At 39.6% G+C, this 26740-nt stretch overlaps 1 protein-coding gene across 1 annotated transcript; it reads left to right on the top strand.

Annotated features, from left to right (window-relative positions):
- The first annotated feature begins 637 nt into the window (after nucleotides 1–637).
- On the top strand, nucleotides 638–26740 carry gna12a (guanine nucleotide binding protein (G protein) alpha 12a). The gene is made up of 6 exons (XM_083909506.1): nucleotides 638–1377; nucleotides 7639–7857; nucleotides 20138–20188; nucleotides 20829–21029; nucleotides 22291–22497; nucleotides 24021–26740. Exons 1-6 carry the CDS (start codon nucleotides 1060–1062, stop codon nucleotides 24180–24182), a joined length of 1158 nt encoding a protein of 385 aa, XP_083765632.1. The 5' UTR covers nucleotides 638–1059; the 3' UTR covers nucleotides 24183–26740.

The following is a 26740-nucleotide window of genomic DNA, read 5'->3' as shown; positions in this document are numbered from 1 at the left end:
AGACTGTCAACCAGTATCATTTCATAATTATAAATATTCTTATTATTATTATTATTCTTATGTTAATAATATATATGTTATTATTATGAAAACACAAACTAAAAATAAAATAAGATAAAATAAGACATGTTTTTGTTTTTATACAATGACAATAAAGGTTTTTGTTCTAAATAAAAAGAAAATCTATTTGGTTGCTTTGTTTGGTAGCGCTCAGAGAGACACAATGACAAAAAACTAAAATAAGCTTCAAGATAAAACATAATAACATTATACATTGTTTGTTTATACACATACTGTATGTATGTTGTTTACAGTGGGACTTGGAACAGTGCAGTATTCACAAACAACTAATGTATCATTATTCTATTTTAACATGTGTCTCTCATGATGTTATATACACCATGGTTTCTATGGTAACAACAAAGATCTATTATTATTATTACATCTTCAGTTTAGTGATTGCAGTGAGCCCTCTGGCGGTGAGCTCGGGTAGTTCACCCCCCCCACCCCCCAGACCACTGTGTGACCGGCCGACCCACTCTCTCTCTCTCCGTGTGTGTGTGTGTGTCTGTGTGTGTGTCTGTGTGAGTGAGTTACAGTTTATCGTAGGTCGTTGTCGTAAATCGCAGGACGAACACGCGGAACTCACACTCACGACCTCTCCATCACATTTCCTGGACAAAACTCAAACTTTTAAAACTCATGAGTGTTTATATTTAAAAAAGAGAACTCCCTGAAGATTAACTGCTTTTTGTTTTTTTCATGTGTTCACGGTGATCGCTGTTGATGTCGCGGTCTAACTATGGACACGGATCGTCTGCCGGCTGGAGACTAGATAACTGCCTCAGCCTCTCAATCTAAATGTAGATTTTATTTTATTCATTAACTTTTTCTTTTTTTTAAACTTTATTTATTCTAGTCTGTCCGCGCGAGGACGTGTTCTACTCATCAGGTGGATGTAGGAGGACCGGGTCATTTCCATCCCAGGAGGTCACACATCCTATGATGATCAGTTCCCCGCTGAGGTTGCGGTGAACTTTTCCCACCAGTGGACTCGTCATGTCGGGAGTGGTCCGCACCCTGAGCCGCTGTCTGCTCCCGGCCGACGCCAGCCGGGACTCGGGCGGCAGCAAGGAGAGGAGCCGGGAGCGGGACGCGGCGCAGGAGCGGGAGGCGCGACGCAGGAGCCGGGAGATAGACGCGATGCTCGCCAGGGAGAGGAGAGCCGTTCGCCGGCTGGTGAAGATCCTCCTACTCGGGGCCGGAGAGAGCGGAAAGAGCACGTTCCTCAAACAAATGCGCATCATCAACGGACAAGAGTTTGATCGGAAAGCTTTGCTGGATTTCCGAGACACTATCTATGAAAATATACTGAAGGTAAGAACATGTTTTCACGGGGGAAACAACATTACTAACATTACTATGAGTACAGAGCAGGGGCGTTTATAGAGAATTTGGGGTCCCAGTCAAAAATCATCAAACTAGACCAGGGGTCTGCCACCTTTAGGATGAAAAGAGCCGTTTTTGTCATCTGTAAACCCAAATAAAATTCATTTGGAGCCGCAAAAAAAACACACAAGATGAAGATAATAACACGATAAAGGTTTTTATACAGACAAACTATATACAAACTATATATTCCATTGTTTCATTGTTTGTGGCAAATTAAAGAAATGAAAATGAACCCACTTTGAAATAAATGAAGCAAATATAATATTTGGAGTGTATGTTGTTCATGCTCGAGAAAACGGTATGTGGATCCAAAGATGGACAGGACACATCCAAACATGTACTGATTATTGAATTTTATGTCGATGTTGGATGTGATGCACAAGATATTAATACACTTTCATTTATCGCCTTCATCTCTAAAGCTAAAAGGAGCCACTGCAGAGTGGCTGAAGAGCCACATGTGGCTCTAGAGCCGCAGGTTGCAGACCCCTGAACTAGAGCAACTCATTATACCACCTATACATTTAACAGAATTTGTGCCATCTCTCTGAGTCAGTCAGTGCATTTACATGCATGTTAAAAGTCTGATGTTAGTCAAACTAAGACAAAAAATGTTTTTAAGGTCATAACATAACACGAAAATTGAGCTAGTCTTAATCGGACTAACATACCTGGATAATGCGATTACTCCTGCATGTACATATGCGCTCTGCGACTTGGCATTCTGTGCGTGCACCAAAATTTCCTCCCCGGTCTTTGATTTGGAAGTAGAAGGAGACGACGTATAAACTGCGGTACTGTTGCCAGAAATCAGTGGTGGCGGCAGCGTCTTTCCTCAGACTACACAGCAACCACATGAGCCATGCTCCATCATATTTGGTTCAGGATTAACATGTACAGCGGATATGAACCATACAGAACCACTGCCATCTCATCGTTCACTATTTGTTTTTCTGTGACGTAAAGGTCAACAGGAAACTGATTCTACATGCACTAGCTTATCTCTGTAAGCTAGTGCATATAGCGCCACCTACAGAGGCAGAGAACAACAATCGATTTTCTCCTCTGCATGTATACTTGGACTCTGCCAGTTGTCCGATTGCCTGTCTTAGTGGGACTACGGCCTAAGCTCGATTAAACGGTACATGTAAACACACCGAGTGAATTGCTGGTCATACCACACTACATACTACTTGTGATCAAAAGTCTTTGCAGTTTCTGTGAGTTAACACCGAGAATGAGCCGTGATGAGGTAACACGCTACATGATCTTTCACCAGTATGAGATTTGTTTTAGTGCATATTCATGTGTGTCATGACTCATGTGCTTTTATTTCTTTGACTTCTTCCTTTCCCTCTTTTCTCTCTTGGTCGCAGATTGGTTGGGGTGGCTTGAGTGAAGCATCAGTGTGTCTACACTGACTGTGTCCCCCCCAATCAATTTAATGTCGCCCGCCACTGAATATCAAGACATAATGAGTTAGTTCTGTGTGTCATTTTTTAATGAATAGATTGATTTTTCATCTTGTTGTAACTCTTTATCGTTCAATATCAAAACAAACACTTTTATTTTGAAAATCTGAGAAATATAGTCACATTATTGTGTCATCTATAGCAACCTAGATGCTCTGTGGCTCCCGGGTCATTTGAGTTTGAGACCCCTGGCATAGGTCAAACTTCCCAGTCACGCATCGAACAGCTATGACTTCCTCAACTCGTCAGTCAACTGGCTTCTATGAGGACTGAAGCTTCTGTGTACGTTCTGCATGAACGCATATAAATAAATAAAAATTATTAGCATATTTTCCATTAGAGTTCAATTCGGAAAGCCTGTTTTTTTTTCCCCTGTCACATTTAACAAATACAGAGTGAGAGTCTCCTGGTCAGACACGTTCACAACAGCAGGACAAAGTCCAAAAACAAGAAATCCCACTATAGGAGAAGTCCAGTCCAGTTCTTATGCTGCGTTCCAGAGCCCATCAAAACCAGTTGGACGTGGGACTTATCCTACCTCCAACGAGAAAAAATGCACTGGAATGCCTGTCGAAGTGGGACCTCCTACTCGCGAAGTCGGGGCTGATCGACCTACCCCGACTTCACCAAAATGACGTCGGAGAATAATGGCGGCTCTCATGGAGTCACATGAATAGGCTATTAACTTTACTTTTCTGCGTGTAGACACAGCGATTTTATCACAACTTGTTTTTCATGTTATGGCGTGAAATTATGTCGTTGTTGTTATCCATTAGCATGAAGATATGTAGGGCTACGGTAAAAGTATACTCATGACGTTATATGTATCGCGTTTACATATACGGCTTGCTTGTTTATGTAAGTAGAGTGAATTGCTGACAGTCAAAATGCCTCTTCAAACATAAATCTAAAGCGCCGCGGTCGTCCATGTTTTCTAACATTGGACTTCAATTGCTGGAACGCTTTGAAGTAGGAGATAGTACAATTCAGGTAGGATATGTCCCACATCCCATTTTTTTGGATGGGCTCTGGAACGCAGCATAAAGGTACCATTTATGGTACCCCCACCCCCCCCCCCCCCCCCCCCGAGCTTGGGCTCCCAGCAAACTGCTTTTATTTTATCGACCATATATCTATGTGTTTTTCTGCCAACACATGTTTAAGTTTAATTTTCTTTTCAAATTATCTTTTAGTTTTCATAGCTTTCCGCTAAGACACAGGTTTGTTGACATAGTACATATTTTTATCCTGACATGCATGAATGTGTGTGTGTGTGTGTGTGTGTGTGTGTCCCTTTGTTTGCTGTCGTGGCCATCCCTCCTTCACCAGCTAACAATACCAGACTATTCCTAAGGGATGATCACATCCGCCCTGAGTGCCACACAGCCCAGACAGCCATGATAAGAGCCTGCACTTGTGCACAGCCAAGGCTGCATGAAACTGGTCTGCCCTGAATACCAGCATACAGTGGTGCTCCTGTTATGGGCCATTATCAGACCAGGACCCACCCCCACTCATCCCATAATACACCCACACTGCTCCACCATCCAAACTGCAGAAAAACACAGTGTGAAGAAGCAGATGGAGAAAAGATCAGATAGTATCAGATAGAACTTACTATATACTAGTATAGGTATTTCCATTCAAATGAATCTCTGAAGTCCTCATTCACAGTGTTTAAAATGTCAGAAAATTAAAAAAAAATAGTCTTGCCTTTTCTGTACAACGCACAATATTTCTATTTATCTGATTTGGGAATTTTAGAGGCAGAAGCACCAAATAACTATCTGTCACCTGTGTTTTTGGTCCAGACCTTAACCTGACATATTTGAAATCTTTGTAAATGTTGGTTTAAATAAATGTACTGTATGTTTAGGTTCAGGTGAGTCTGAGTAATTACTGCTTCATGCTCCAAAGTACAACAGTAAAACAAACACTGGTCCTTGAATTGGCTTAAAAACTAACTGCCACCTTGGGATTACTACATTGCCAAGATGTCTTTATTTGAGGATGATGTCACAGTCAGGTGTTATTTCATAGGTTCATGGCTGTAGTGAGTGTTTTTGAGTGTCGCATCAATGTTTTTATTTATAAAATTGTCCGGAAACAAAAAAATTGAATTAATCGATAAAATCGATATATCGCCCAGGCCTAATGTAACATTAATTTTGTGTGCTGCGTCTTTAATCCGTAAGCATGTTCTTTGAAGCAATACTTTTCTTCTGTTGGTGTTAATACATCATATAAATATATTATAAAATACATCACTTCTTGTGTGCAGTGCAAGAATGTCACTGCTCTCAACACGGCCGTACTGAGAAACAGTGTGGACATCATTGTGTGAACTCAGTCAACAAGGGTTTGGATTCCATGGGTATTTGTCGTGACTCACTTCAGCTTTAAGCCTGTGATTAGTGCCACTGCAAAGAGTCATAAAATAGCTGGCAATCGCAAAATAAAAAAGAATCAATATTTGTCACCAGCGTCAATTGAAATAATCATCTGAATACGCCGACAAAAATGTCCAGCTCGTGTTGACCTGGTCAACTTGCTGTGGCTTTGCCGTATTTGGTGTAGAAATGTAAACTCCAGACGCACACACTCACTGAGCGGGGATGTGTTCTGGGCAGAGGAGAAAGCAGCACAAACACGCAGGGCTTACAGGAAGACAGGCAGACGAGAATAAAGTGGATTATGCAACAAGTACACAGATGAGTAAATGGATGGTTTTCGTGTTGGTTCATGGACTGAATGATTACACAGAGAGTGGTCATGACTGGATATGACACAAGACAGTCTGACTCTCTATGAGTGATTTCACCACCAACACGCTGGTGCTAAATCTGCTTGTGTGTGATTAGCATCAGAGTTAAAAACACACCACGGTACAGAGTCGCACAGGGGAATCCCAGACACCACACACACACACACACACACACACACGCTCATGTGCCACAAATTTACACAGGACAAATTCTTGCATTAGTCGTCTCTCCTCTCATCTATGTGCCTCCATGTCTGGCGAAAGCCAGTGGTTTGATGGGATCATATTTTATTTTATATTATAGTTCCAAAAGCTTAATTTCTTCATCCAAGAGTTACATTTTTGTATTTGTTTGATGATCTGTTTAATGTATTTAATATGTATTTTCTACAATAATGAAAATACTGTATATAGTTGATCTGCAATGTGGATATAAAATGTTGATTGGAGAGCCACAACATTATTGTTGTATAATAACTTTTTCCCTATTTTTTCATCCGATGGTGGAAAAAAGAAAATCTTTTTAATAAATGGGCCAAAATAATTGGTACAAATACTAATTTGGGCTCATGGAGGAACTTAGTCTAATTTGATAGTCAAATACTCAAAGGTCAAGGCTGTGATCTTACAGTTTGTGTTTGTACGTGTGATCTTGGGATGGGAAAATAATCTTATTGTGATATATCGTTAATTCTTTATACAATTCTGGTAAGAAAAGTGTGTTTTTACTACTAACTTATTGAACAGAAACATCTTAAAGTAGCAGTTAAAGTAGAAGCTTTTTTTTTTTTTTTTAAATCACTGTTATTTCTAATCCAGGCCATTTAAGAAGACATTTTTCGGTTTCATTTGAAGCATGTTAGTTTAAAGACTCACATTTTTGCTCAGCTCTGTTTATTTTGGCTCGGCATTTCATTTGATTTTATTACAGCACCAGCTCAGTGAACACTGAGCCGCAAAAGCTAAAAAACACTTTATTTTATACTTGCCCTGATTGTATATAATTTGATAACATATTATACATGTTATATACCATATAATAAACAACTGTCCCATTCAGTTTAGATCAATGTGACTGACATGTACACCGTTTAAAAATATGGTGGGTTATTGTTTCAAGGAATGGAATCGCAAATCTCAGTCAAAACAATAACAAAAGACCTAGTTTGTTGACATGAAGTAGCAGTCTGGAATCATGGGAATTATTGTCTTGTTGTCTCATTTTGTTTTGCCCCAGAAGTTATAGCAGAGACGGTAAAGAGGATCCCTGACTTTGAATAGAAATATATCTATGGAGTGTTTTAGTTAATAAATGCACACAATCTGCTTTGAGACATATGATGTAATGTGTTACAGTCAATCATGCATTTAAAAGACATATAAAAGAAAAAGCAGGCACATATAAGTAATAAGTAAAAAAAACCAAGACTAATTAAAAACGAAATTGTCTACAGAACATGTCTGGAGCTGTTGAGATGAAAGAGTTTCAATAAAAAGTTAGTTAAAAAAGAAACAGATCCAAATGACTGGATTTCAGAGTGTGTGTGTGTGTGTGTGTGTGTGTGTGTGTGTGTGTGTGTGTGTGTGTGTGTGTGTGTGTGTGTGTGTGTGTGTGTGTGTGTGTGTGTGTGTGTGTGTGTGTGTGTGTGTGCATGTGTTTTTTGCCACTTTGATCATTCTGGAGGAGACCTCCCACAAAGATCAGATTCAGAAAACCACTGTGTGTGTGTGTGTGTGTGTGTGTGTGTGTGTGAGTGTGTGTGTGTGTGTGTGTGTGTGTTTCAGAGACATGTGCTTCACCGTCAAAGCCGCACCATGTTTACTAGTGACTCCAGTCTCCGTGTTGATGTGTTTTCTTTTTTTTTTATGTCTGTGTTGTCTGCAGTTGTCGAACCACTTCACTGCCTCCAGGCTCATACGCAATGTGCGATATTGTGTGTGTTTGTGCAGGGCGTGCGCGTGCTGGTGGACGCCCGCGACAAGCTGGGCATCAGCTGGCAGAGCTGTGAGAATGAGAAGCAGGGCATGCTGGTGATGTCGTGGGAGGGACGCGTGGGCGCCTCGGGCGTCGAGCCCGGCGAGTTTCAGCTGTACGTGATGGCACTGTGTGCACTGTGGGCCGACACCGGAATACAAGAGGCCTACGCACGACGGGCTGAGTTCCAACTGGTGAGTACATTCGACAGGTGGATACCAGTTACATCTCTCATGCACCTGCACAGCAACACACTAGCTATTGTATGAAACAGAAAAAAAAATAAAAAAATGTTTACCTTTACGGGCATTATGTTATGATATCTTATGAAAACTAGAGCTGAAACGATTAATCGATTAATCGATTATTAATCGAGTACTAAATGAATCGCCAACTATTTTGATAATCGATAATTGGTTTGAAGCTTTTTTTATTATTAAAACAAGATTTCTGATTGTTTTAGCTTCTTAAATGGATATTTTCTTGGTTAAAACTGTATCATTTTGGTTTGTGAACAAAACAAGATTTTTCTATCATAATTCCAGCTTTTCCAAATTCCAAAACTGATTTTTTTTTAAACATTTTCTGACATTTTATGGACCGAACAATTCATCGATTAATCGAGAAAATAATCGACAGACTAATTGATTACGAAAATAATCGTTAGTTGCAGCTCTAATGAAAACCTTGAAGGAATTTCTCCAAATGTGGTGCAAAGGTTCTCTTGGACTCAAAGATGAACTTCATAGACTCTGGTTTTTGTACATCTGAAGTCAGGGTAAGGGCTGCAACTAATGATTATTTCATAATCACATAATCTGTTGATTATTTTCTCACATAATCGAGTAAAAATGCAATCATAAAATGTTCAAAAATGCTGATTGGTGTTTACCACAACTGGAAATTATGTTGTCAAATGTCATGTTTTGTCCACAAACCAAAAGTATTGGGTTTTAATAATGTCTTTGTTATTTGGAGCAAAGAAGAAAAAAAACACATAAGAAGCTGAAAAATCAGAAAGCTTGTTTTAATTATTGAAAAAAACACTCAGACCTATTAATCAGTTATCAACATAGTTAGCTTAATTAATAATTGATTAACTTAATAATTGTTGCTGCCCTAGTTGTTACCTCATGTTTTTATGAACGTGAAAGTGTTTGTGCTCAATTGATTTTACAAATTGCCATGACCACTTAGTCCTCAGTGTCAGGTGGGCTAAGGTGAAATAATAAGTGTTAACTGGCCCCTTAAATGGAGACGTTTCAAGAGCACACTAAAAACAGAGGAAACTAATGTTACTATCAACAGCAATAATAATAATAATCGTCAAAATAAATGTCACCGTTCTATTGTGTAATCAGCTTAAATGTCATAGTGACAAGCTTTGCCCAGTTTAGTTTAAGAATCCACTTACAAAATGTCAGCACATATTTTTTTCAATCGACTTCCTTTGGTCAGGCCATGACCGACAAGGTTGTGATAATAAGCCATTTCCACTAATCCTCCCATAAACGTCAGTTTGAAGAGTCATGTTTACTCATAGATTAGTCGCCGGCTGACACACTGCCTCGCATTTACTGCGTCACAGACGCCACAGAGTATCCAAGTGAGTGATGGGGGATGAAGCAGAACAGCTATATTTAAAAGCTAGGAATTCTTGTTTTACTGTTAATGCCATAAAATACACTAATAATTATGGACATAATGGGAATGGGACATTTCAAGATCTCTGCAAAGAAAATTCCCAAGGACAGTCACTCGAGACGCAGAGCGTGCTGCAAATCAATAAAAGTGGACATCATCATGGGTAAACCAGCTCTTCCAAGTTGCCCTCCCCCCATCTTAAGCTGTCTGCACATTCAGTCCTTGAATTTGAGGGAATTGGTCCTTGTGTGGGAACCATTTGCGTGAACCTTGACATGATTTTGCCACCAGTTTCATAAATATTTTCTCAGAAGCGCAATGACGTCAGCAGTGGAGAGCAGCAGGGATCTACTGTACATCGCAACTGATTTACCACAAGCCCGGGTTTCTCTGCGCTGATAATTTGTGGCAGGCTGCTAACCTCAGATGAAGTGACAGGATAATATGATAAATGTTTTATTATGTCAACTCAGTGAAGGAGCATTGCACCGAGTGAAGCCTCGGGAAGTATTTATGGTTCTTCAGAGTAACTCACCTCTCTCCTTTTAGTGTTTGGCAACTTTCCAAAGGTCTAATTATTTTCTCTTGACTGGAAAAGGAGCTGGCGAAGTGGAGCCCAGCTGAGTTTCATCTGCCACGCAACGCTGCACCTCACGTCATTTGAAAGGGCTTCAGTGTAATTGCTTTTCTCTTAACCCTAATATTTTGATTTGTGCACTGATCAAACCAGTGATTTTCACACTTCACTTTCATTACTTCATTTTTATATTTTAACTTACTGGTGGGTTCAGAAACAACCAAAGGGCATCAGACACAACAAGTTGTAGTTACAGCTCATGTAGTTTGTCATAACAGTCGACAACCAAGGCCTCATGAGACGCGTCATGATATCCTTACACAGTGATGATTAATAGTTCAATGTCAATCTGCTAAGTTTGGAAGGTTGTGAAAGCTTTTTTTTTTTTTTTTTTAAATTAGGCCCTTATTGTAAATAAGACAACCATATTGTAAATAATTCATCTGAGACAGACCAGGAAGCTGGAGCCTGTCCCACCTTTTCCACTGGATGAAAATCCCACAAACACATAGACACACACACACACACACACACACACACACACACACACACACACACACACACACACACACACACACACACACACACACACACACACACACACACACACACACACACACACACACACACACACACACACACACATCTCGCTTTTGCCTTCAATGGAAATCAATACACTATTAGATACTAGATACAGCTCCTGGTCCCTTTGGCAGTAATGTAAACACGGCATCCGGCTGAACGCGGTGACTTCACCATCTACTACTTTATTGTGGCTGTGTGTATTTGTGGAGTTTGAGCTTGTCTGCATCTTTTACAGCGTGGTCTTATGATGCAAAGTGTATACTCAGCAGTCTAAAATGGTTCTATCGCTGCTGTGATGGAAAGAGGGAAAAATGTGTGTAACCACCGTGACTTCAGTATTCACCATGCTGCTTTCTTCTGTTGTTGTGTGTGTGTGTGTGTGTCGCATGTTGGTGGTTTAAGGCGCGTATGAACACAACTTCCTGGAGGAAAATAAGAGACAGACTCAAACTTCTCTTCTGGTAATCGGAAAGGACAAAATTTTTTTAAGCAGGTTTACCCGTTTAAAAAAAAAAAAACTTAACCAACCTAAATAATTTCAGACTGTGGGAGGAAGCTGGAGTATATGCAGAAAATCCAAGCACACATGGGGAAAATACACAATTTCTCCACAGAAATGCCCAGAATGAACCATGATTTGAACTAAGAACCGCCTTGCTGTGAGGCACCAGTGCTTACCACTGAACCAGTACACCACAAACCTGCTAAATGAAATTTACATATACACGTATGTATATATATATATATATATATATATAATTTATTTCATAGATTACAAGACAAACAGACACATACAACTCACAGCACACCAAATTAACACAACACACAACCAATAAAATACAGTATCAAGAACCACACCAGTTTTGATACAGGTACAGTTTCTAAAATGATCTTGGAAAAAAAGGTTTAGAAGTAGTCACATCCACCAAGGTAGTTTTCTTGGGAACACTAATGGTTCCAGTAAGAACCATTTTGATCAAGGGAACCCTTTAAAACCCCTTTCCTGAATAAAGAGTTTAAAAAGGGTACTTAGGTGGAACCTCTATAAAAAGGTTCTACCTGGAGCCAAAAAGTGTTCTCCTATGAGGACAAGCCAAAGAACCTTATATGGTTCTACTTAGCAGTGCAGTTCTGAGAGCTTTAAATCAGTCTGTAAGTTATTCCATTCTTGAGCACAAAGCTGGCTCCTAAACCAGGAACCTGCTAACTCTGAGACACCATTCCACCCTCCAGACGGCCAGTAATTATACCACATAATTATACTATGAGCAATAACTGATATGCTTTAAGATTAGATGAGTAACATAATGAGCCACATAGAACATCTGGCAGCTCTTTAATTAAATAATCTTTAATTAAAGATTATTTAAGTAATTCATCTTTTTTTTCCCTCTGTCTGTTTGTCTGCAGTGAACCAAGATTGGTTGACATCGGCTACTTACAGTAATTTAAATGTATGAACAGCAGAATGCTGGCGAACCATTTGCTACTACAAGTGTCCACAAATGTGCTGTGAGGGCCAGACAGACTTTTAATGACTCTAAAATGCATGAGCAGAATGTCATGAATAATTACTTAACCACATTGTCAACATCGGGGAATGCCTCACAGCGTCGGCATCACCAGCTGCTCTCGCTGTCGCTGTGTGTGCGATGCTTTGGCTCAGGCAGGCGAGTCTGTTTGTTACAGTCTGCTCGGAGCTGTACTTTTGAACTTTGACCTTGTTACACATCTATCGGTGACAAAACAATCTGGAGTCAGACAAAAGCCACTTCCGTCTACGTGCCACTTAACATACTGTATCTGTAAGTGTGTGTGTGTGAGAGGGAGAGAGATGTCAGTGCTCAGCTTTGGCTCAGACTGCCTTGTCTTATCTGGAGCCACAGTGTGATAAAACTAGTGTGTGACATCTGCACAGACCTGCACACATCAGTCTGGCTCTGAAGGACATGGCTTGTGATGTTTTTTATTGTTTCCTCATATAAATAAAACCAACAATGAATTGAACAAGTTTGGCCTGCGTAGGCCTGATAATCCTCCTACAAAAACCATACAAAACTGGGCCACAGAGTTTGTTTTGAGTTATTTTACAATTCAGTATCATCACCCTTAGTGCTTCACTTTGAATATCCATCCATCTTCTACCACTTTATCCACGAGGGTCGCGGGAGGGTCTGTGTTTATCTCAGCTGACATAGGGCGAAAGGTGCGGTACACTCTGGACAGGTCGCCAGTCCATCATAGGGCCACATAGAGTCAAACAACCACTCACTCACACTCTCACATCGACAGTGTCCAATTTACCTAATTCCCATATTGCATGTTTTTGGAAAACCCATGCACACATGGAAAGGACCACTTCACTGAACATGAAAGTGAAACCCTTTTTATGACCATCACGATAATGAAGCTGCCTGGATTTATGTTGGTTTTATGGTTGTAGTATTGTCAAAAAATGTTAAATGAGTGAGTGCTTTTGCCCCTTTCTGCTCCATTTTCCAAGATAACTTTCACTTTCGAGATCTGGCAGTTATTCAACCGCTTAGGAATAAGCTGACATCACAAACGTGTGACACACTGGTGAATCTCGTCTGTGATTGGACGATTGTTCCGCAGAAGTGCTGAGGGCTACCATAAGCTCTGTTTCTCTGCTTTCTGGTATCCATCCATCCATCCATCCGTCCGTCTTCTACCTCTTATCCTCCACATGAGGGTCGCGCGGGGTGCTGTGCCAATCTCAGCTGACATAGGGCGAAAGGCGTGGTCACAACCTGGATGGATCACCAGTCCATAGTTTGGGAATTTTCTAGATATCACAAATGGTCTAGTAGTTACGGTAATGACAGGATGGTAACTGAAGGTTAATGGTTAATATTAAAAGAAAACAAGCAACACTGGTTTGGAGTAAATAACTACTGGGTGGTAGTAGTCACCTTTCCCATTGCTCGTGGTTGGTCTTCAGCTACTTCAGCTCATCAATCGTTTTCCTCAATAAACCAAGCTGTAAAAGTTATGGTTTGCTCCAAACATTCATGGATAATGGGCGTCCTGGTGTCGTGCAGGAAATGATGCAGGAATTTGTACTGCTGCCAAAAATAAAGCAGACGAAGAAGAAAGGATTTTGTTTTCCCACCATTGTCCATCAGAGCCAACGCCGATATAAACTGGCGTGCATTGCAGAGTGGTTTCACTGAGGAGTGAGTGCTGATTAAACACATTTAAACCCTGCTTTAACTTGGATTTTTGATCAGTGAAAATGGGAATAATGAAGCAAACTGGGGGTGGAGTAGCTCCGTGGTTAAGACCGGTACTCCTGTGTGCAGAAGACATCATGGTCACAAGTTCCTTTTGACGACAATTACTTGATATAATGTAAATGGTGCTTGACATGTTTTTAGCGTGGGCTTCTCTATGAGAGCTATAGCTATAGGTTGCATTTCAGTTATTACCAATGCTGGAATAGTGACTCTCTACATTCTCAGATTGATTAAAAAAATCTTCTGTTGTCTGCTATTAGCAACTAACAGTCAAATATTTGTAAACTAACAGTGAGCATGAACTGAGATGTTGCTGCTGCTTAGTTTGCTGGCACGCTGCCCAGGAATTAGAATTTCTCAGTAAATGAACATAATGGCTTTAACCTCAGGGGTGAAGCTCTGTGTTTACTTTTGATATGAGTTGTATCAAAGTTTTACTTTATTTAGAAAACCTAAGAATAAACACCCTTCTTCCAAAGTAACAGTATTTCCAAATGTCCAAAATTCCAAATAGAGGTTAAGCATGACACGTAGTCCAAATCCACACAATTATGAGAAATCGAGCTAAAATAATATGGTCATTTCCTTGTGGCTGAAAATAACACATGACCAAAAAAAAGCACACTGTGTTCTTGCTTTGTTCCTGTTCGCTGAAAACCACAGTGTGCGACTTTTATAGGAAGTTAACCATGTTAAAAACTGAAGTGTACGTTTGAAACACAAGTGTCACGTACATGTTAGAACAAAAATGTGGTATGTGTTGACATAGATCAGTACACTTTTAGTTTGGTTGTTTTCATGGGAGAAAATATAGAGTTTCACCAGGCTTATTCCTCCAAAATAAGAAAAACAAAAAATGTCCAATGTGGAGTAAATGTGCTGAGCTCGATTTTCTCTGCACTTCTTCTTTCCCTCGCTCCACTCTCGGAGAGGTTTTCCGGGGATACCACAGACAGCTTTTCCCAGGAACAGCTGGAGCCAGGCCACAGAGAGAGAGAGAGAGAGAGAGAGAGAGTCTGGCAAGAGGAAGAAAGAATGAAAGAAAGAAAGGGAGTGGAAAGTTAGAGGAGAGCAGGGGGATGGGGAAGAGTGAGAGTAAGAGACAGAGAGAATGATACTGACAGGAAAAAAAAAAATCAGAATGAGCACAAGTGAGGATTTTGTTTACTTGCAGGTTTCCCTGTGTTCCCACCACACCCAGATAACACGCAGTTTCATTTAGGATCCGAACAACAAAAACCTCCTTTACAAAAACAAGGCTGTACATCGTGCTGTGATGGTAAACTGTGGCCGTTGTCTTCGGCTGCACAAATTTCCTGCGTAAAGATGGTACAAGTTTAGGCTGTAGTGTATCGGAGGGGATTAGGACTTGGAAGTTCAACAAAGCATGCATCCATAGTACGGCACTGATTTTCTCATTGGAAAACCATTTCAGCTCTGGATCAGAAGAGATCTGTGTCAGGGCTGAACAATTCTTTGAAATTTCATCAAAATCGCAATACAGCCCACTGCAATTTTACAGTCGCAGGAGGCCCAATATTTATCAAAGCCAAAATGTGCCAAATTACCATTTTAGATTAAAGGTGCATTATGTAATAAATCTAAAACAACTGGCCAAAAATAATATGTCACAGAGACTCAGGAATAATGTTCATATAACAAACTGAACAACAAAAAAATATTTTGCAGACTGCAAATCATATTTATGTTTTGAAATCATGTTTTTGGCATGTGGCGCCACCTACCGCCGTCTACCAATCATTGCAGTCAGTAGAGTCTCAGCTGCTGAGCAACCACAGGTTGCCAGTTACATCAGAAATCGAAACCTAAAAGACGGTATTTTGAATTTGAATGTAGTAACCGTTTTTTGCCACATTCTTACATATGGCACATTTAAATATTGTCCTGCTCTATACACATTGTATAGATCATCATTTGCAGGCTCGAGCAGGCACATTGCCGTCATATATAACATGTATCCACTGGACAGATAAATCCTCTGAGGCTGGAAGTTTGTGTAGAACTCTGTGCTGCACTGTGGAGCCAAGAATAGAACTTTTCGTGGACTTCGGGGACTTTTCGGATACCGTTGCCCTCGCCAGGACTCTCGCGTGTTTTTTACAGACAAAGCGGAGCTCCGCGAGACAACAATTCTGTGTTGTACGCAGCAAAAAGGTCTAAACAAGCCAAACCTGGTGTTGATGAGCCTCATACTTGCACGCTTGGTTAGTCCTACACAGGTGCCACCACTTTCCACTAACAAACCTCATTGACTGCCAGGAAACCAGTCAATAACATTACTAGTTATTTAGTAGTTACTCTTTAAAGAAGTCACCTTAAACATTTCGAAATGACCCTTCCATTCTACCACTTTACCAGCCTTTGAGGATCATGAGTGAAGCTGGAGCCAATCCCTGTTGACATTAGGTGAGATACAGGATACACCCTGGATGTTTGAGGAGTTGTGAAAGGCGCAAATAAATAAATAATAGTAGAAGAATTGTAAGTTACTGCATTTTATACTTACTTATACCATGAGTTGCCGTACTTAAGTCAAACCTTGGCCCCAAACTTAAGTAGTTACTCAGAAAGTAGGTTCTGCATCATGAGTGTCCGTGTTTATACAAGAAAAGGTCCTAAAAATGGTAACAAGTACACACACACAAACACACATAACACAGTATGTGAGCTTTTTCAGTTCTGTGCTGCAGTAAAGCCCCTAATCTGCCCATACAAGACGAGACATTCCTCCTGTCTTATTCAAACACACACACACACACACACACACACACACACACACACACACACACACACACACACACACACACACACACACACACACATGCACACGCACACGCACACGCACACGCACACACACAGACTCTTTAATATATAATTTTCATTACATTACAAGACCCTAAAATTCATCGTTGACCTAATAAAATGCATTTATTTTGAAATTTGGTTTGATACATCTAAAGCATGAATAGCGTTTCATTTCTGCTGATGGCAGATAGAATGTCTGTGAAATGTGTGTGTGTGTGTGTGTGTGTGTGCGAAATGATATGTGTGTGTTTGTGTGTGTGTGTGTGTGTGTGTCCATCCAACTGTGGGAATTCCCCTCTTCCCTGCTCTTCCCTCCTCCTGTTCACGTCCTGCTGAACCAATCAAAGTGTCTGCCTTTGTTTCCTATTGCAGGGACACTGTAGGTCAGTGACAGGGTCGCGAGGTCACGTTTCCTGGTTGTTAGTGTCAGGAACGACAGAGATTAATTTGACAGCCACATCAAAAGTTTTTTTTTTTTTTCTTTTTTTTTGATTCGCTTTGGTTAGTGTCACAGAAGTGAAAAAAACTGAGGAACAATGCTTTGTTGTAGTCAAGCCCCAAGTGTGTGTGTGTGAGTGTGTGTGTGTGTGTGTGTGTAACAGTGGTGCTAAAAGGACTTTGTAACTCGGTTCTGTCTGACTCACTAATCCCTCCCTCCCCCATGTTTCTCGCCACTGTTTTTCACACACACAGCTGTTTCCTGTTGAATGAGTGCATGTGTCAGTACGTTTCCATGCACAGTCAAGTCGAGCTACGGTTGTCGTGACCGTTTTATTTTTATTTTATTTTTAATATATATAATGTCATACCATAATTTTTGCTGCTGCTGTGACCAATCACAAACTTCTCTGTATATGAAAGTTGTCTTTAAGGGAGTTTCAACACTGTATGCACCTTATGTTTTAGCTTAAAAACACAGTATGTATTGATGCTTTGCCTTTAGAACCCTTATCATTACAGACGGCATACATGCCTCTGTGATTCAGAAAACTGTTCCATGCACCCATTGTTTTGCTGGAACAATTATCAGCCTCTTCAAAACTGTGAAATCTATTACAGTGACTATCAGCCTGCACTTATACCACATTACTGCTCAACAACAACAATAGTGTAACTGACAAGACTGGCAGACTTCTCCGTAATGAATGACAACTCCAGTTCCCAGAGTAGGATCATTAATGTTGTATTCCTGTGTGTCAGGGAAATGATGTCAACTGGTGCCTTTTAATGTGTTAGGAATGTGTAGCAATGCAAGAGACAGGAATGAGGATGAATGAATGACAGTGAGCCTTTTATTTATTTCTCCTCTAACAATATGTAACACATGAGATGAAGAACTGGTTCGTAACACAAAATAACAAAACCTATTATCAAAAAAACACTTATTAAACACAATTAAACTGCGAGCAATGATTTCTCCGTGGAGCATAAACGACACACTGACACTGACTGAGGGAAGTGGGGACATTATAAAGGGAAAATCAAGTGCAGGTGTGTGTGATTACTGAGGATCACCAGGTGCAGCGCATGAGGGAATTAAGGGAAAGTGTGTCAAGGTGGATGCAGTGCCAGCGCGACAGGAAGCGTGAGTGTTTACCAAAATAAAGGAGGAAGTGAACCTAAACCAACACCAAAACATGACATAAAAACGTGACTGGAAACATAAACTAAAACACTAACTAAACAACAAAACACTAGCAGATCTACCTCCTCTTGACATAATGGCTTCTTTGTTTGTCTAATTTTAATTCACTCTGGCTCACGCTCATAATGTTCCAGTCAGCTGTTTTCAGTGAAAATGCTTTAAAGCTCACACAGAGTGGTCCTGTTGCACATATATGTGAGATATGGAGGTCTACTTACATACATTAACTTGTTTTTATGGTCAAAAATCTCATAGTTGCTGTAAATGAGCCGATAGAAATCTCTCCTTACTGACACTGTCCTCAGCTGCGGTGTTTCAGACTGAAATCTCGCACCCAGAAGACAGAGTGTGTTGTGATTGGCCAATACCCGGAAGTGACATAATTAGCTCTCAGAAACGCAGCTCCCCCCTCTGGAACAGTGGATGCACTGCTACTAATTATCAAAACATTGTTTTAACAATGTTTAAAAATAGCTTCATCACGACTCCCCGCCGCAGTCCCCATACTCCCTATACATGCGTGTGAAACACTGAATTATGACATTGTTCAGTAAATAAACGATACCATAAGATGTTACATCTATTTATTATGAGGGAATATTAGGGCCAAACTGAAGATGTAAAAAAATTAATCCTTTGAGAATAAAGTCACAATGTTATGAGAAGAAAGTCGTAATCCTTCGAGAATTAAGTTGTAATCTTTTGAAAATGAAGGTGTCATATTATGAGAATAAAGTGGTAATCTTTCAAGAATAAAGACATAATTTGTTCGAGAATGACTCCAAAAGACATTAGCACCGTATGATCTTTAGCATTAGGACTTTTGAAAAGGTTGTGCAAGAAACTGTGCAAATAAAAATAATCTTATAATATTTCGACTTTATTCTCGTAAAATTTACTTTTTTTCTCGTAATATTATGACTTTTTCAATATTAAGACTTTATTATGGCAATATTAGGATTTCATTCTCAGAATACCTTGACTTCATTCTTGAAATATTAATTTCTTTCCCCTCTTTATTTGAATATATAGTCGATATTGAAATAAATATAAACTAGACTTATGTTACACAACTTGTTTATTTAGGTCATGAGACAAACTCATTTTCACTGAGGGCCACATCAACATAATGGTTACCCTCAAAGGGCCAGATGTGACTGTCATACAGAATAAATGGAACTAAATGTAAACAAATATAATGTAAAATAAAGGTAATTACTCCGTAACTTATTGTGAAATAACTTTCTTCGTATTTATTACTTATTCAAGTTACAAATATGATGCATTATAGATAACCCGGTCCACGATGGTTGTTTCTTGACAAACTAACAGTTTTAAAAGTCTGTATCTGGTCAGGTCAATTAATCTCTTGTGGGCCACATAATATGATCTGGCCCCCGGGCCTTGAGTTTGACACATGTGATTTAGATGATCACATTTTCCAATGATGATTTAAACTTCAAGCACAGTCCATTTTATTGTATAGTGTCCCAGGTGATGCAGAGTCAGGGGATACCGTAATTCTTTGCGGGTTTGTAACTTGAAGTGACCCTGTTTTAATTCAGATCCAGTTATTGTTCATTTATTTAGGCCATAACTCTTCAGTTCATGCTTTACCATTTCTAAACACGGCGATACTGAACACGATCGCGTATAAAAGCAGCAGTTGTGTATGTCACAAATAAGATGATGGCGTTGATATGATTATGTCCGTTAACGTTCTGCACTTTGTGGCATCAAGTTATGTATTTATCCAATCACCAGCCAACAGTATAAAAGCTTCAAGGAAGTGAGACATGAAAAAATAAAATTAAATGATCCAATTAAATGCTTTCACTCAATAATTTGTCTTTTTTAAATTCAGTTTGTGTGTAATAAGATGACTCAGTTCTTCTCAGCCATAATGGTTTGTTTTGTTTTTATTCTTTTTCTGTCTGCAGAGTGAGTCGGTGAAATACTTCCTGGATAACTTGGATCGTATTGGACAACTGGTGAGTCACAGTAACTCAGTCCTCGCTGTTCTTACTTGAGAAGCGTTTGATTGATGTGGAAGTTGTTCGAGTCAGTGATAATAACATTAGGGAGTGTAATACTCATGTTATTTATCATATTTATGGCACTGCCACTGTTTGTTGTCTGCACCCATGTTATGTCGCCTTGTTATATGTTGTATTAATGCACATATTTTTACATAAACAATGTGCCGCTACATTTTAATTATTAACTTGCTTATTTTTATGTTTCGTATAGTGGGCATACACTTATTTGGGTATGACACTTTTTAATTTTGTTAATGACGTTTTTTAAGTTCCCATAAATGTCCATAGGTAAAGAAAGTATTGGCCTATATACCTATAGATTAATATAAGTAGGTATAACCAGTTGTATATGACCGGTATATAGAACATGAAATCAAGAAAACAAACAATTCTTTTTACAATATTGTAAATGTTGTAGCAATTGTTGTACACAAAATGAAATAATAACTAATTTATTTACTGTATTTTATGTCACCCTTAATTTACATGTCAGACATGCAGCTCGCTGTATGCTCACATTTTCTGTCGTACTAATAATAATTTTGTGAAAACCTCTGTTGGCCTAACAAAAGTTACCATGTCCCATTTTCAGAACTATATCCCAAACAAACAGGACATATTGTTTGCGAGGAAGGCAACTAAAGGAATCGTCGAGCATGACTTTGTCATCAAGAAGATTCCTTTCAAGATGGTGGATGTTGGAGGGCAGAGGTCCCAGAGGCAGAAGTGGTTTCAGTGTTTTGACGGGATCACGTCAATTCTCTTCATGGTGTCGTCATCTGAGTACGACCAGGTACCCTTTAAATATATATTATGAAGCGTTTATGCATTAAAGGGCCCATATTATATTATTCATTTCAACTTTTTTATCATTGAAATCCTTATATTTGGGACTCTGGAGGTCCTATCAGTCGAAGTCCACGAAAAGTTCTATTCTTGGCTCCACAGTGCAGCACAGAGTTCTACACAAACTTCCAGCCTCAGAGGATTTATGTGGATACATGTTAATATGACGGCAATGTGCCTGCTAGAGCCTGCAAATGATCACTTTTCCAAATGCTAACTGCTGTTAGCTCCCAGTAGCCTCTGTGGATGATGTCATTTCCTGTCCCTTAAGTTTCGTTTTACTTTTTTTTAAGGTGGACCTAAAGAGATACTACTAAACAGAGCGTTCTGAACAGGGCTGTTTTGGCAGGGTGATTGAACTGCTGTGGTGCTTCATCCTTATGGTGTTTTGACCAAAGCATGTTACAGACATGTTCATTAGGACACCAGGGAACTAGTTTAACTTGGAGAAATAGGGTTTTGTTGTTTTATTTTGTTGAGAAGTATAGTCAGACTAGCTCTTTATATCTATTGAAACACATATATTCAACAAAAGAGTTTCATTTTCATTTTAATCACATTTTAATGACATGACTTTTAGAAATCAGGGCACTATATTTAGCCAATTTTCTTTGTTTAAATCTATCTGATAAAATATAATGGCTTGATGATAACAAATAACACTAATGTGTCTCTGTCGAGTCTACATTTTAGTTGGCACTGCAATGCAATTTTATCCAGTATTTTCAATTAAAATGATGCAGAAACTGTATAATAAATATATCAAAAAAGACAAAAAAAACAACTTTTTGATGAAAAATTAAGTTAAAGCCAATGTGGAAAAATGACAAATATTGAATTTGATCCCCATAATGTGACTGTATAAACAGATTTAGGTCCCCACATCATTAGGAGCGCGCGCGCACACACACACACACACACACACACACACACACACACTCTCTCTTTTGATTATGTAACACTAAATTCGCGGTTAGTTACACAGACTGTGGTCATTATACTGTTGAATTTTAGAATTTACGAAACAGACAAGACCCATCAGAGACAAAACAATTCAGATTTACAAAGCTCTCTTTGTGGCTGCCTGAGGAACCTTGATTGTAGCTCCTTTTTACATAAACAGTCATATGATGACGGCTGAATCCTTTAATCTTTGTACAAACAAAACTTGAAAAAACAAAGGTGCGCTTGTATGTGTGTGATTCCAGGTCTTGATGGAGGACCGAAGGACAAACCGTTTGGTGGAAAGCATGAACATCTTCGAGACGATCGTCAACAACAAGCTCTTCCTCAATGTGTCCATTATCCTCTTCCTCAACAAAACAGACCTGCTGGTGGAAAAAATACGCACGGTTGACATCCGCAAGTACTTTCCTGAGTTCAGGGGAGATCCTCGCCGACTAGAGGATGTACAGGTATGTTCTCATGGGGTCATGTGTTACACAGTTAGTAACATCTTGTGTTCTTCATTGTCCCGGGTTTCTCACAATACGCTATGTGCTGCAAGTATATGCTCTCTTGGTGTCCCAAAAATGATGTATTTGGGCCATATGTTCGCCAAAATCTATGCTCCCAGGGTACCATGTTATCCAGTTCCACATGTGTGCTCTTTCAGGCTCCCATGTTCCCACAAATATTATTGCCAATCTGACACTTGGACCAAAGTTCTCTGTTTCCCAGATATATAGAATGTTAAATAAACCTGAAAATGGTGACTCCCATGGTGTATTTGTTAATACAAGGTACTGTAACATTCCATATTCATGTTGTTATTGGGATTAGGTTGGTTAGTAACAATATTCATATTTACAAAATACTTTAACCTCAAATGGATGCATTTTCAAAAGTAGGGAAATGTGGCACACAGTCAAAGTCTGTAAAACGTCATATTTTATCAAAATAGTATTACTAACACTTCATTGGAACCCTTTGAGGTGACTTAATTAGTCAAGGCTCTTGAAAGAGGGCAACATGGTGTGTCAAGATGTTTTGGATCAACAAGGCTTCAGCTTTCCTCAGACATGAACTCCATGTCTCGAGATTTGGGTCTGCACATTCTCTGGAGTTTGCTGTCCACATGTGACAAGCGTTCAGGGAGAGTGTCAGGGTCAGACGTGCTCACAACATCAGCAGAATCTCTGGAGGATCTGGGCGAGGGGGGCGGAGCCAGGCAGGAAGCAGGAAACTCATTTGATTCACTTGTGCTGTGGATCATCCCATGTTTCTCTTGCTGCATTCACACACAAAGTCACATTTGGACATACAGTAATCTGGATATTAGACTAGACAGCTGGTGGGAGAATGTCCAGAGTCATTTCTGCAGACATTTTGTGTTAACACATATGGCACAATTTAAAGAAAATAGCCTGAAAGCAGCTTTTAACTCACAGGCCAAGTGTCAAGTGTGCTCTCTGGTCCATTAGGTTCTGAAACTAAGTTCAGGGTCATATATAGGCAATGTAGTGCTGACAAAAAGGTACCAGACATGAGGTATGAAAAGACAACAATCAAGAACTGTCAGTTAAAGCCTGCTTGTTGCAACTTTAAGCATGAAGTATGTAGGTCATTGTTATTTGGCCGACCAACAGATTCAGTGATGTTGGACACATTTCACAATACAAACTCCTCCACAGCCATCAACAAAGGAGTCAAGTGCCCTATTTTTATAAAACACCTGCTCATACCTGCTAATGTTAGAGGTGTCAATGACTTAAATATTTGAAATATTCTGAGAAACATTTACAATCAATTTTTTACATTTCCTGCCCCAAACTGTCTTGAGGGCTTATTAGAAACCTGCCTATCTGTATGCATGTCCAGGCCGAGTGTCTTTCATGCTACCCAATTATGGAAACAGGGCTTCTTGTATACATGTAAGAAGTACTGTGACTGCAGAAGGCTGACCTTAACTCCAGTGTCCTCGTTCTGCTTCTTCCAGGCATTCTTGGTGCAGTCATTCAGTCGCAAAAGAAGAAACAGAGGGAAGCCGCTTTTCCACCACTTCACTACGGCAGTAGACACAGAAAATATCCGCTTTGTCTTCCACGCCGTCAAGGACACTATCCTGCAGGAAAACCTCAAAGATATCATGCTGCAGTGACCTTCGGGCGGCAGACGGCGGCTTCTCCGATAAGTAAACTGTGAAACCAGACATGCATTCTGCTTCTCGCCGAAAACATTTTAACACGGGCCTGTGGAGCGGTCAATTTGACCCACAGTATGGATCTAATCGAACTTTTAATCCTGTGGAACTATAAAGTGTGGAGCCTTTTGTCCTTTTAGAAACCAAAGACCACTGAGATCAAGACCCTGCGTGTGTAACCTGTGAATATGTGTGTTTGCTGGAAAGACGGTCACTGTCTCCTATGTGTAGAGCACTCGGCTATTCTTTCTTTGATATACATGTCAGAAGAAGGAGAGAAGAAATAAGAGAATAGCACCACCCACATGGCCCAGCGCACTGAAAGTGCTTTTTCTCACATGTAAATGTGAGTAATGACAGCCTTGTCACTAAACCCAGTCAGACTGACGTCTGTTGAAATGTGGGAAAATGCTGCGTGAGCTACAAGTTGGTGGGAAAAAGAGGTGAAAAGACGAGAAAAAAAGGATGTTCAGAGCAAGTTCCTAATAGACATGTGACAGAGGGAAAGCAGCAGGCGTTTGTGCCAACACTGGTCACATGCTGCGTTATGTGATAAGGTTGCACAAGAGTTCCTGTCGATGGTGATGATGATGATGATGATGATGTCTTACTCTCTTTTCTCTCCTGACAAACAGCTGCAGATAAAAAAAGTTGCTTCACTCTTTTCCCAGCTCTCTCTACACAGAGATTGTCCATCTCCTCCCTTTGCTGACGATTACGTGAAAGACTCCTCTTGGTTTTTAGAAACATGGAGTTCCTGATCTTCTCTGAGTTATGGTAGACTTGTGCCCAGGCATATTGTAAATATCCTCTTTACGAGACGATTTTTGGATTCAGCTATGTGGCTTGTTCCTAGTATTTGTCGTGTTAACATGGAGGAAACAACAGGAAATGATAGTATTGAACTGTCAGTGACTTTAATGACATGTTTCTGATAAAACACACAGGAAAAGTGATTTTTTTTTTAACCCTTGGCTTAGTGTAAATAGTTATATCTAATAATTTGTTAAGTTATTGAAGTGAAATAAAAACAAATGATCCTACATCAATCGTAGGTGGACATTTGCTGATTTGGAAGACGCCATCCTTAGCTGCATGAATCAGTATTTATATAGTAGCAATGAAAAAGGTCAGCGTGGAAAGATTTCCTCTAATTTGATTTTGCAGTCTCCCCTGAGGAGTGTGGGGCGTTTTAGAATCTTTTAGCTCTTTGTTTTGGTTTGACAGCCTGTAACTGTTCCCATCTTCTGCCAGCAGCTGATTTTTGTTCCCTTTAAACAGAAGGAACTAAACCTGGTAAACACTACGGAGAGGACGTGTATAACAAGATTTATGATTGGCTCTTTTCAGGAGACCCCCTGAAGATTCCCTGCATCCCATGCTAGCTGGCTTTCTAATAAATGCTTTCTAATTTATAATTTCAGGGCATCAAGGTATGAGCCATGAAGTGCACTTATGTTTAGGAGAGTTTTTTTTGTTGTTGTTATTTTTAAAGAAAAGAAAGAAGGAGTTAGTTTAGTAGGACCCCCTCAGCCTCAAAGTCCCTTAAAGTAGTCAAAGAGCCTCGTATTTCACTCAGGATTTGGAGACCACAAACAGACCTTAAAGAGACTTAGTATTAGATTTATATTTGTCCTCTGTTCATGGACTGTTCAGGGCTTAAATAAGCTGCTTTTTAGTTAACAGGTTTGTCATTTCACTTTAAAAGGTTCAGTGGTGTGTTTGCTGCTTGTTACAAAATCCAAAAATGTAGGTTTTGACTACAAATTATTTCATAAAGTAACCCAAACAACAAAATAATCGCTGTTGAAAAAAAATCGCCTCTTGCTGCTTTAACACCTTGTGCACTGACTGGTTTCCAGGTTGTCCTCGTTACACGCTTCGGCATTTTCTAAAAAAAAATCGTTTCAACCATGACCTTCCATTGAGTGTAATATGTGAAAATTCCATGTGAAAAATTAGTGAACATTTTCATGATTTGCATTTTGGTACGCAGTCGTATGTGAAACATCTGAGCAGCTCCTCCCAGCCGGAATATTCAATCCAAATAGCCTGAAGGGGAATGAGGCTACTCATGAGCACTTCCACGTCTTATTATCATACTGTATTCAACTGTGTACTTGGTTTTCGTGTTGTGTTCATAATGACGTGTGCATTTTGATTTTTTTTTTTTACTTTCTGTACATATTATTCTGTAAGTATTTGCCTGACACTGTGTGTTAACCTTTACAATACAAACACCACTTGGTCGAAAACAGTATCACTGTAAAACTGTAACGTTGCTGTAAGAGTTGTTGTTAACTAACCTACCTTTTCCACTCACACACGTTAGTTTTGTAAGTGTCGTCATTGCACTGGATGTATCCAAGAGAAGAAGAAAAAAAAAACGACCAGAAAGGAAAACGTCTGGGGCTTTTATAAAAAAAAGAAAATGGCAATGAAACAAATAAACAGAGTGAGGACTTTGAAAGTGGAGCAGGATGAAAAGAGGGAGGTCTTCTGCTGTTGTTTTTATG

This window comes from Microchirus variegatus (genome assembly GCF_963457635.1).
Source record: "Microchirus variegatus genome assembly, chromosome: 23".
NCBI classification, from domain to species: Eukaryota; Metazoa; Chordata; class Actinopteri; order Pleuronectiformes; family Soleidae; genus Microchirus; species Microchirus variegatus.
This window is presented reverse-complemented; position numbering and strand designations above follow the sequence as displayed.

What these genes read in the sequence shown, in the direction of transcription:
- gna12a (XM_083909506.1), top strand. Translation starts at nt 1,060, where the DNA reads ATGTCGGGAGTGGTCCGCACCCTGAGCCGCTGTCTGCTCCCGGCCGAC. An exon ending in CGTCATCTGAGTACGACCAG is followed by an intron (nt 21,030 to 22,290) that starts GTACCCTTTAAA and finishes GTGTGATTCCAG; the next exon opens with GTCTTGATGGAGGACCGAAG. An exon ending in GCCGACTAGAGGATGTACAG is followed by an intron (nt 22,498 to 24,020) that starts GTATGTTCTCAT and finishes TGCTTCTTCCAG; the next exon opens with GCATTCTTGGTGCAGTCATT.